This window comes from Zootoca vivipara, chromosome 13, assembly GCF_965207765.1.
Source record: "Zootoca vivipara chromosome 13, rZooViv2.hap1.1, whole genome shotgun sequence".
Taxonomy (NCBI): Eukaryota; Metazoa; Chordata; class Lepidosauria; order Squamata; family Lacertidae; genus Zootoca; species Zootoca vivipara.
In genome coordinates, this window is record NC_142596.1 from 53956083 (window position 1) to 53968446 (window position 12364).

A 12364-nucleotide genomic window follows, 5' to 3' on the forward strand; every position below is an offset into this window, starting at 1 on the left:
AGAAGTTGCTGAATTGCAACTTATCACCAAGCTCAAAACCATGGAGGGACCTGGTTTGAACAGAGATATCGGGTTCTTATCTCATTATACATGATAAGCGATCTTCAGCCATCTCCACCCTTGCTTTTTCATGCAAAACCATTTGCAGTCGTTTCCGGTCATCAACAGCTATCAGTCAGTCAATCACCCATTTCCACCACCCTTCTGAGTGATCCCCCCTCCCCATCCCCACCCCTCCCCACCCCTTCTCTACATAAGTGCCTGGAAACTTCCATTTCACTGTATCTGAAGAAGTGTGCATGCACACGAAAGCTCATACCAAAATAAAAACTTAGTTGGTCTTTAAGGTGCTACTGAAGGAATTTTTTTATTTTACTTCGATCCAGACCAACACGGCTACCTACCTGTAACCGTGAATACTCTAATGAAGCTGTAACTCTGCCAAAAGTCTCGGAGCACGTTCTCCAGCTCTGTGAAGTTTCAGATCCGGCCAGCCTCGTGGCGGGAGATCACATATCCGGTTATGGTTTCTCTGGGGGCCTGCCACTTTGTGTAGAAGGCGTTGCGGCACACAACCACTGAGGGTTGTGGTGAGAAGTGTCCCTTCAGCCATTCCATTATGGTGTTGTAGGGAATGGTAGCGATATTTTCGGTTGTCATGAGAGCCCAGGCAATCTCAAACATTTCCTGTCTGCAGAAGCTGAAGAATGCCGCGCTCTTCTTGGCTGTGTCGGTGACATCCTTTGCCTCAAGGAGGAACTGGAAGTGGGTGGCATATCCTTCCCAGTCTCCTGAGGCTGGACTGAACAGTGTGAAGTTGCTGTTGGTTGTTCTGGTTCCTTGGGTCCCAAAAGTGTAGCCTGGATGCGCATTGCGGTGCAGTGGTGTGGTCGGCGGGCTGCAGTGTGGAGCGTGGCGGTCAGCTCAGCGGGATCCCATCCTCATTGCCAGTGAAATATACTCTGAGTCATGTAGTGATTTCATGCTCTTTATTGCAGCTTGTAAACAGTGGTTGAATTCCCCCCAAAACCTCAGGCTTTATAGACATTACTTACACAATGGTCCCATGTGATTGGTTGATTCTGCTTCCCTCCTGGAGCCTAATTGGGCTACTCCTGCAGGCCAATCAGGTTGTTGCATTCTAGGTTCCTACTTGCCTATTGTTCTAGGATCCAAGCTCAGTACATAACACGAACCATTTCTCTATTTTGTGAGGAAATGTAACATCCTGTATTGCACCTGCATCTGGAGTTTGCATTATTCTAACTGTTTCCTCCCTCCCCTTAACTGGTGTACAAGGATACACCAGTTGTTGTTGTTGCTGCTGCTGCTGCTGTTGTTACACCCCTGAGGTCCAACATCCTAAAAATCACGCCTCCGTTGGTGACACACCTACACTTGAGGAAAACGGGGCATGTGTGATTGAGGAAGAACAGGGCCGTCTTAAGCATATCGGACGCCCTGGCGCCGTGGTGCGATGATCGTTCCGGCGCCCAACCCGCCCCGTTTCTCACTACGGCGTGCGGGCGGGCACAGCCGCGCGGCGCCCCCTTGGGGCCCAGCGCCCTGGAGCCCTGCGCCACCCGGTCTTGCCTTAGAGCCGGCCCTGAGGAAGAGATATGGAAAAACAAGGGAGCTCCCTTCAGATTACCGGTTGGCAGGTGGTCTGCTTCCTTTCCTGTGACTCGCCATTCCCAGTGCACCACTCAGCAAGAAATATGTATGATGATTTTGCTCTTTTTATTTTGTCTCACAGAGCACAATGCTCTATGGAGATAACTGTGGACTCTGTAATTATCTCAAACTGCTGGATTTCATCATCCATCTTGCCAAATCCCATGTCAGGCCATGAACACAGTCAGTATCAGAGTGTAAAAGCATATATTAAATAAACCCTGTCATATTCAGAGCCCCAGTGAGAAATTCTGAACAAACAGGTTTTCATGGGTCAGATCTTTGGCGCATTCCCTTAATCACAGTAATCCAGGGCTATTAAATGAAAGTTCTGGTGATGCAATTTATAATGGATGAGAAAAGAATTTGCCTTTCTGCATCACTGTTGGTCAAGATGGTAGGAGCATTTGTGCTGCTGCTCCTTCTCTTCCTGTGGCTCCAGATGCCTCCAACTGACTCTGAGAGATGCACCATGACGGATCCTTTCCAGCTTCCATACCAGTATTATCAGAGAGGGAACCTGATCATTGGAGGAATTGTCAATAATTATGCCTATTTTTCTGATCAAATAGATTTCCGGGACCACCCAAACACAAAGTTTGCAGATGAACTTTTGTAAGGAAATAACTATCTCCTTCATAGTGTTCACTTCTATATGCTACTATAGGCTACAACTATGCTCAGAAAACAATTGACTTCTTTTCCAAGTATGAAGGTTAAAGATACATTTTCTTCTCTTTATATTGTGATCACGGCATCTTCCTCTGTGTTGCTTTATTCCTCATCTGGCGGTTTCTGTCTTCTGCCTCTTCTGCTTTCTCCTCACCTGAACTCTTTTTTCTCACTTGATCTCATGCTTCATCCTCATCCTCCCTCTGTCTTTCCTTCCACACCAAGGATAGATAGTTTTCCTTTGAAGCAAAGCTTGATCCTCACATTCACAATCACCATAATTCAGTCTGACAGTTACAGATGCTGTGAGACAGGAATATCACAGATTCTGGATTATATCCAGCTGGAACATTTAAACAATATTGGGTATAAATAACTTTTTTTCTCATAACGAAGTGTATAACTGAGGTATGTGCAGTGTAGACCAATTGAAACTAATACCTCTAGGTTTGTCTGATCTATTAATAATAAGAGAATACTTGTGTGTGTGTGTGTGTGTGTGTGTGTGTGTGTGTGTGTGTGTGTGTTGTAGGATGTGAATGTTTTGCACAAAACTAAATGCATTTTAGATGCGATATTCCTAAAGGTGAGGGAATATTGTGCATGGATTGTCACTATGAAGTGTTAGGAAGCACAATGCAAAAGAGGGTGTTTTTTTTGTTTTTGTTTTTGCTTATTTGTGTTATTTAATCTTCCGGAATTTGCTGGGAAAAGCCAGAAAAGATGAATACCTCTAAAACATTTCCAACTCTTTTTTAGTTCAACACTGAAGTACTACCAAAATACTCTCTCCCTGGTGTTTGCTGTGAAAGAAATCAATAAGAACCCTAACATCGTACCGAATATGAGCTTTGGGTTTCACCTCTACGATAGCTTTTTAAATACAAGGATGACTTATCAGAATACCCTGAAACTTCTGTCCATCACAGACAGGATTGTCCCCAACTTCAAATGTGACAAGAAAAGAAATATGATGGCTGTTATTGGAGCACTTGAGTCTGACATCTCCCTTCACATGAAGACAATCTTAGGCATCTACAAGATTCCACAGGTTAATAATAATAATAATAATAATAATAATATGCAAGGAATGTACTCTGGTAAGGAGCCTCAGCTTAAAGCAAGTTCTGTAAGATCTAGAGGAAAGTGAGTTGTTAGTAAGACTAAGGACTCAGCTAGATTGGTTACAGGTAGGTAGCCGTGTTGGTCTGGGTCGAAGTAAAATAAAAAAATTCCTTCAGTAGCACCTTAAAGACCAACTAAGTTTTTATTTTGGTATGAGCTTTCGTGTGCATGCACACTTCTTCAGATACAGTGAAATGGGAGTCCCCAGGCACTTATGTAGAGAAGGGGTGGGGAGGGGTGGGGATGGGGAGGGGGGATCACTCAGAAGGGTGGTGGAAATCATCAACAGCTATCAGTCAGTCAATCACCCATTTCCACCACCCTTCTGAGTGATCCCCCATCCCCATCCCCACCCCTCCCCACCCCTTCTCTACATAAGTGCCTGGGGACTCCCATTTCACTGTATCTGAAGAAGTGTGCATGCACACGAAAGCTCATACCAAAATAAAAACTTAGTTGGTCTTTCAGGTGCTACTGAAGGAATTTTTTTATTTTACTTCAGCTAGATTGGTAAAGGAAAAGTGTTCTATATCTATTGTATATGCAGTATAAAACTGTAACACCAGATGGAGCTGTGGAGTCCTGTCTTTCCCTACCGGATTAGACCATAAGCACGAAGTGTATATAAAATAAATCCTGTGTCATTCAGAGACCCATTGAGAAATTCCGAACACACAGGATTTCATGGATCAGATCTTTGGCACTTTCCCTTGATAAAAATAACCCAGAGCCATTAAACCTAATGCAATTCATGGTGGACGAGAGAGAAATCTGGCTGACCACTTGGACTTGGAGTTCAGGAAGTTCGGGGGGGGGGGCGGTCATAGGTTACTCACTCATGAAATAAAACATGTTGTCCAAGTACAAAATAGTTTCTGGGCAGACAATCCATCCGCAGTTCCCTTGAGCTTCCTTCCAATGTTGCAGAACTTGTAGGAAGATGTCAAGTTCTTGTGCTCCTTTAGTGGGGTTCTTCACCTTCCCAAGAAGTTGCAATCAAGGTCATACCCTATGGGGAGGGAGGGAGGGATGCAAAATAATCTGAATATCATCAGGCCTGTTGCAAAATTCTGTTTTATGGCAACAAGGACAAGACAGGCTGCAGTTATAGTGATGGCTGATGAATCAGCGGGGATCTTAATTTCCAGAATACAGATTTTATCTGAAGGAATGTTACCTAATATAAATAAGTTTACAGGGAATCTTTAATTACACCAGCTTCTTCATGTGGATGTGGCATATGTTGTGGTTGCTTTCTGGTCTTTGACCACATTAAAGATTGATGGATTGACTGACTGACTGACTGATTAATCTATGGTGGGGTTGAAAAATATTCAACCACTGAAGAAGAAAATGAAGAAAATGAATATTCGTCAAATAGCTGATGCTTTCCATGAAATCAGTTGACATTATCCAGCTCCTTACTGCAAAACTGAAGTAGTAAATCAACAGGGTAATTCTGGGAGGAAAATGACAATATTGATGGCATTAGGAAACAAAGGATTTGAGCATTTCATCCTCATAGATCTCATACCATTTAAGAGCTATTTCACTTTCTACATACTTCACGGTAAATGATAAAGCTGACCAAGAGGTTTGTCATTGATGAGTAAAGAATTCAGTAGTTTTATGTTATAATACCTCTAAAACAAGGAACTTGTGCTTACTATCATTCAAATTCCTCTGATATACAAAACTAAAGAATCTAGTTTTACCTTCAATAAATTCTCTTTTTTTTTTCAAGCCATGATAAAAATATCTGTCTTATACAAATCTAACGAAAAGAGAAGATACATAGTCACAATAAAGAAATACAAACCAGTAAACCAGTAAAAGTATATGCCTCATCTAATAAACTCAGAAGAGGCGAGGGAAAGGAGAAAAAGGGTAAGAAAAAGGGTAAGAAAAAAAAAAGAAAAGAGGAAAAAAAGAGGAAAATTAAAGTTTGACTTCCCGTTACCTCTCTGTACCTCATACATTACATTCTATTTCATGGCGCGAATCTTAATTTACATTTACATCTTATTCCTCAGATGTTCTATTTTGGGCTCAGGTACGCTCTGCTGGTTGGCTTAATTATTTAATTTGATTCTAAATATTCATAAAATAACCTCCATTCTTTTTTAGTTTTTTGATTCGTCTGTCCTCTGATTCTTCCTGTAAATTTTGCTAGCTGTGCATATTCTTTCATTAACAGTTGCCACTCAAGTTTGCTGGGTATGATGTTACTTTTCCAAGTTCTCGCTAACAGAATCCTTGCCGCAACTATTCCATACATCATCAACGTTCTGTTAGCGCCTTTTACATTTTCAGGAATTATATTCAATAAAAATACCTCTGGTTTCTTTTTGATTGTTGTTTTTGTCATTTTCTTAAGTTCCTCATAGATCACACTCCAATAGTTGTTTATCATGGGACATTTCCACCACATATGTATTTGCGTGCCTGTTTCTGTTCCACACCTCCAGCATTTATCTGATTGATATTTATATATTTTGGCTAATCTATCCGGTGTTTGGTACCACCTGTACATCATTTTTAAGATATTCTCTTTTAGATTGTAACAGGCGGTAAACTTCAGGTCCTGTCTCCACAGCCTCTCCCATTGCTCCACAAGGATGTTATACCCAAAATCTTGGGCCCATTTCACCATTGATGGTTTGGTTTGTTCTTCTATAAGGTCCCACTCAAGCAATAGATCGTATATTTGTGAGATTTGTTTGCCTTCTTTATTCATTATGATTTTTTCAAATTTAGATTTTTCTTTGGCAATACCCAATTTCTTGTCCTCATTAAATCTTTGATTTATTTCGAAGTATTGGAGCCAGACCGAAAGGTGATCTTTAATTTCATCATATCGTTTCAATTTAATTTCATTTTGGTTAATTTCCAATATATCATTGTAGGTAGCCAATTTCTCATCCATGTTTGTTTTTTTAACTGTTATCATATTTATTGGAGAGGCCCACAGAGGTATTTTTGTTTCTAAAATTCCTCTATATTTCGTCCATATTGCATATAAAGATTTTCTTACCAAATGATTTAGGAAACCCCTGTGCGCTTTAACTTTCTCATGTAATAAATAGGAGTGCCATCCAAAACAATTATCCACTCCCTCCAAGTCTAGTAGTTCTGGATTTTCCAAGGTGACCCATTCTTTCACCCATACCAAACCTGCTGCTGCGTGGTAGAGTTCAAGGTTAGGTAGCGCAAAGCCCCCCCCCTTTCTTTTTTATCTGTGAGTAGTTGGTATTTAATACGGGGCCTCTTACCACTCCAAACAAATTTTGATATGTCTTTACGCCATTCTGCAAAGCATTTCATTCCTCCCAATATTGGTATTACCTGAAATAAGTACATTAACCTAGGGAGTACATTCATTTTAATTACAGATATCCTGCCCCATAGTGATAGTTGTAACTTACTCCATTTCTCCATATCCTTTTTTATCTCATTCCACACCTTTTTGTAGTTGTCTTCATATAGGTTTAGACTTTTTGCTGTAATCCAGACCCCCAGATATTTAACTTTCTTTCTTATTTCTAGACTTGTTAGTTGTTGTAGTTCTTCCTTTTCTTTTTTATCCAAGTTTTTAGTTAATAACATGGTTTTCTTATAATTCACTTTTAGCCCCGCTACCTTCCCATATTCGTTGATAATTTCTAATACTTTCGGGATACATTGGATGGGGTCCTGTGATGTTACTATTATGTCATCCGCGAAAGCACGAACCTTGTATGACCTTTTGCCGACCGTTATGCCCTTTACCAACTCTTCATTTCTGATGTTATTTAATAATACTTCTAGTACCATTATAAATAGCAGAGGGGATAATGGGCACCCCTGTCTTGTGCCCTTTGTTACCTTCAATAAATTCTCATGGGTTCCACTTCAGGCAGTTATGTGAAATGAATCCTAACATTTGCTATAATTCTCCTATGATTGTGAGATTGATGTCTTCCTTAGATTGCTTATTGCATATTAGCTCCAGTGAGAAGGACCGAGTTGCAGCTCCAAACCTTCTTCCGGACGGTGCCCAATGAGAAATATCAATATGCAGGGATTGTCAAGCTGCTTCTTCATTTCCAATGGACGTGGTTCGGACTTGTTGCTTCAGATGATGAGAATGGAGAGAAGTTTATGCAAATCTTAGGGCCAATGCTGTCCCAGCATGAAGTCTGCACAGCCTTCAATGAAAAAGTACCATCCTTATCTCAAGGGATGGATCATTTCAGTTCATTGGAACTCATTCGGGATAAGTTCTCGTCCCTGATGGTCTCAGAAGTCAATATATTGGTTCTATGTGCGGAACCTCAGACCATTACAGTTGTGAAGTGGCTGCAATATTTCTATTCATTAGATGAAGATATTGCAGAGAATTCTGCAGGCAGAGTGTGGATTTTGACAGCCCAATGGGCCTTCTCATCAGAAGCAATGCAAAGGTATTACGATATTCAAGTCTTTGATGGTGCCCTGTCTTTTGCAATTCACACAGAAAATGTCCAGGGATTTAAAGAATTCCTTCAGACCCTAAACCCTAACTCTCCAAATGGAGATGGGTTCCTCCAGACTTTCTGGCAACAGGCATTCAACTGTTTATTTTCTGTTTCCAATGACCCCAATGAAAGCAGAGACACATGCACTGGCAATGAGAGTCTGGAGAGCCTTCCTGGGCACATTTTTGAAATGACCATGACTGGTCAAAGCTACAGTACCTATAATGCGGTTTATGCCATTGCATATATTTTGCATAAGATTCTCTCATCCAGGCCAAAACACAGAAGGATGGCAGGCAGAGGTGGGCTCGATCCTCCCAAACTGCAACCTTGGCAGGTAAGATTTCATATACGGAATTAATCTTTGCATGGGGCTAATCTGATGGGTGTAGAGACACAGTCCATAGAATCAAAAACACTTCATACAGTATTTACCTTTCCACACAAAAGAAATGTTCTTTTCCTTGCCTCCAAGTTGGAGCCAGAAGTAATATATTCCTTGTCCTTCCCCTTCAAGTTACAGAGGTGGAAGTATCTCCTCCTTCACTTCTTCACACAGAAATGTCACCTTTTTGTAGAACTCAACAATGTTGTGGAAGGAGCTCCATGTTTTGTGTCAATGTGTTTGTGATGCTGATATTTCAGGAGTGGTGACGAAGGAGGCATGTTCAACTGGGCCTCGTGATGTCTTAATATTAGAAAGATAGTAGGTTTTTATCCAGGAAGAACATCTCCAGTACTTTCCGTGAGCAACATCTCACCATTTGACATTGCACAAACTAACCTCACCATCACCTGCTCTCTACTTATTTCCCCCCTTCCCCCTGCCCTCCCAGAAGGTCTTCCTTTCTTACCAGGCTCTCAGAAGATCCAGGGAGGGCCCTGGGTGTACAGGCCTCCTCCTTGTTTGCTGGGCTCTGGGAAGGAGGCATGGGGCGCTTCCCTCCCAAAGCCAGGTGAGCATGGCAGTGCACTCCATGCCAGCCTCGGAGAAGGAGACACAAGGACACTGGGTGCATCCCAGGGGACAGCAAAGAAGGTGTCCCCTTGCTTCCCAGGGTGTTGGAAGGTCATGACAAGGCTCTGGGAGCATTCCAGGGTCCCCATGCAACCTTCCCAGAGCCCAGGAAGCACCTCTCCACCTTGTAGAGGGCAGTTCCAGGGTTTTTTGACTGCTTTCCATTGTGTGACATATATGGATTGATACTTTTCCTTTGCCTTGTTTTATCCTGTCTAGCTTCCCTCTTTCCTGAGGAGCATCTCCTTCAACAACAGCGCTGGGGACTTTGTGTCTTTTGATGAGAATGGGGAATTGGCAGCTGGATTTGATGTTCTTAACTGGGTTACTTTCCCCAACCAAACTTTCTCGCGAGTGAAAGTTGGGAAGACAGAACCACAGGAATCGCACTATGTCGACTTCAGCATGGATGAAGAAGCCATCACATGGCACAAAGCATTCAATCAGGTGGGAGCATTTCTTTAATATTAAGAATACAAATACAAGAATAAGGTGGTCCAATTATTAATAATAGGGACTCCTATTTCAGTGTATCTGAAGAAGTGTGCATGCACACGAAAGCTCATGCCAAAATAAAAACTTAGTTGGTCTTTAAGGTGCTACTGAAGGAATTTCAATATTAATAAGATTCTTTAGGCCAGTTAATGCCTGAAGGGGTTCCAACAATAAGGGAAGCTCCACTGCCAGCTTTAGCTAGGTCACATGAATGTAGGAGTAAAGCTAAAGGGAAGGCAAAGGACCCCTGTACAGTTAAGTCCAGTCAAAGGCTGTGACAAATGGCAGAGTGCACGGAAACACATTTACCCTCCCACCATAGTGGTAGCTATTTATTGACTTGCACTGGGATGCTTTGGAATAGCTGAGTTGGCAGGATCTGGGACAGAGCAGCGGGAGCTCACTCCATCAAGTGGATTCGAACCTCCAACCGTCTGATGAACAACCCCAAGTGGCTCAGTGGTTTAGACCACAGGACCACCCGAGTTCCTAAGGTAGGAGTAAACCCTATGGAACCAAGCAAGATTTATTTCTCAGAAGACAAGGGGAGGTTGTTTTCCATTTGTGTTGAAGGAAGAGTTTCTCTGAGCCTAATGTAGAATGCTTCCTATTTTGCCTTCTCTGCCAACTCCCTGTATTTCAGAATGGGTCGTCTTTCCCTGTCCTCTTTCCATCCACCAACTTATACAGATGGAAAATTCCATTTCCCTTCTGCTTCACTCCCAGTATTTACATCACAATTTATTCACGCATATACCAATTTTCTGGAATAACATAAATCTGCCAAATGCTTGTCAGCATTTCACTCTCCCATTGCTGGATGTGTGATAGTTCTATCACAGGTCTGTGTTTACTTTCCAGGGTTGGAAAGTGTGAGAACGGAAGTCGGTCTTTTCTCCTCTGCTGTATTGTACTTTGGTACTTTCTTTCTCTTTCTCCCTTGGAGAAGATGTGAGAGGACGGCATGATTGCTTCATGCTGTATATATTGCTTAATAAAATACTTAGAATGCACACACCTAAGCTCCACGTCATTTCTGCTATACTCTGCTGATTGAGTGTGCACAGATCTTTGGATAAGTGTCGCTGGTGCACACTGGGACTGAAGATTTATGGACGTCCCGGGCTGCGCTTCATTAGGAAGACACCTGGAGAGGTTGGTCTCGATCCAGGGGCTGTGTGTGCCCCCCAGACGTGTTCTGCCAATGCTCTTTGCTTCAAACTGTGTTCTTTACCATGCAAAAGGGAGCTTCCTCTTCTCCCCTCTTTCTGGGCAGGTCCTGCCCCTTGGTTTGTGTAATGATCGGTGCCAGCCAGGCTACAGCCGTAAAAAGAAGGAGGGGCTGCCATTTTGTTGCTATGACTGTGCTTCATGTCCAGGTGGGATGATTTCAAATCAAACGGGTAGGAGACATCATCTGCTCTTTCATAAAATGATTCCTAGTCTATTTCAACAGTTCCCCATTATTAGCAGTTCAGTACTCCTCAACAGAACAGCAGTTAGACTCAGATCTGGAAGAAAGAAGATGGACACAGAGAGTTGGGCAAACTAGAGTCACAACTTTAACCTTGACAAAGTAGATCTGTGCATTGACATGGATCATGTCCAGTGTTCTCTGCCTGCTCCCCACCTGCCACAGCTTGTGGAATCAGTGAAGACTTGCCTAACCCTCCATCCCCATGAATTATGAAGAAGAAATACCCCTTGCATTCTTCTGGTGTCCACTTATCTCTGATACTTGTTTATAACTAATTGATAGCTTAGAATTGTGTTTTGGGAGCAGAAGCAATATTTCTTTCAAAGGAAATTTGAGATACCATTGGAGATGGAGGAAACCATTTCATTACAAAGAATGAAACATGCCAGAAGAGAAAGGTTGCCTAGTTATGGAAACTCATATATCATTAATCTGATTCATTTATTTTTTTAGATTCGGATTATTGTTTCAAATGCCAAGACGGTCAATTTCCAAACCGCGACAGAGATCATTGCATTCCCAAGAGGCAAAATTTCCTTTCCTACGCCGAGCCTTTGGGATTCACCTTAGCTGCCTTAGCTCTGCTCTTTGCTCTGGTCACAGCCTTGGTCCTTGGTGTCTTCTCTAAGAACGGGGACACTCCCATTGTCAAAGCCAACAACCGGGACCTCACCTACACTCTGCTCCTTGCCCTGTTGCTCTGCTTCCTCTGCTCCTTGCTCTTCATTGGCCAGCCTCACCGAGCGAGCTGCTCTTTACGACAAACGGCCTTTGGCATCATCTTCTCCATTGCGGTGTCTTGTGTCTTGGCCAAAACCATCATGGTGGTTCTGGCGTTCATGGCCACCAAACCCGGATCCAGGATGAGGAAATGGGTGGGGAAATCTCTTGCCAACTCTGTCCTTCTGGCTTGCTGCTCACTTCAGGCCAGTATTTGTGCTCTTTGGCTCTGCACGGCTCCTCCCTTCCCAGATGTGGACATGAACTCTCTGGCGGAGGAAATCATCGTGGAATGCAACGAAGGCTCTGCCACCATGTTTTATTGTGTCCTGGGGTACCTGGGATTCCTGGCCATTGTCAGCTTCACCATGGCTTTCCTGGCCAGGAAGTTGCCAGACAGTTTCAACGAAGCCAAGTTCATCACTTTCAGCATGTTGGTGTTCTGCAGCGTTTGGCTGTCCTTTGTCCCCTCTTATCTGAGCACCAAAGGGAAGCAGATGGTGGCTGTGGAGATCTTCTGCATCTTGGCCTCCAGTGCAGGCTTGCTTGCTTGCATCTTCTTCCCCAAATTGTACATAATCCTTCTGAGGCCCGACTTGAACAGCAAAGACCACTTGATTTGGAGGAGCAGATAATCGTCAGCCTGCGTTGATGCTTTTAATTGTTGCATTATTGAAAAATGCAGAC

The 12364-nt window shown here is 42.8% G+C and overlaps 1 protein-coding gene across 1 annotated transcript; it reads left to right on the forward strand.

Annotated features, from left to right (window-relative positions):
• The first annotated feature begins 2146 nt into the window (after nt 1–2146).
• Nucleotides 2147–12312, forward strand: LOC148683735 (vomeronasal type-2 receptor 26-like). The gene is made up of 6 exons (XM_088657276.1): nt 2147–2289; nt 3106–3397; nt 7438–8304; nt 9205–9432; nt 10757–10883; nt 11411–12312. The coding sequence occupies exons 1-6, from the start codon at nt 2147–2149 to the stop codon at nt 12310–12312; spliced, it is 2559 nt and encodes an 852-aa protein (XP_088513402.1).
• The last annotated feature ends 52 nt before the right edge of the window (nt 12313–12364 follow it).

What these genes read in the sequence shown, in the direction of transcription:
- LOC148683735 (XM_088657276.1), top strand. Translation starts at nt 2,147, where the DNA reads ATGACGGATCCTTTCCAGCTTCCATACCAGTATTATCAGAGAGGGAAC. An exon ending in AAGTTTGCAGATGAACTTTT is followed by an intron (nt 2,290 to 3,105) that starts GTAAGGAAATAA and finishes ACTCTTTTTTAG; the next exon opens with TTCAACACTGAAGTACTACC. An exon ending in GCATCTACAAGATTCCACAG is followed by an intron (nt 3,398 to 7,437) that starts GTTAATAATAAT and finishes TGTCTTCCTTAG; the next exon opens with ATTGCTTATTGCATATTAGC.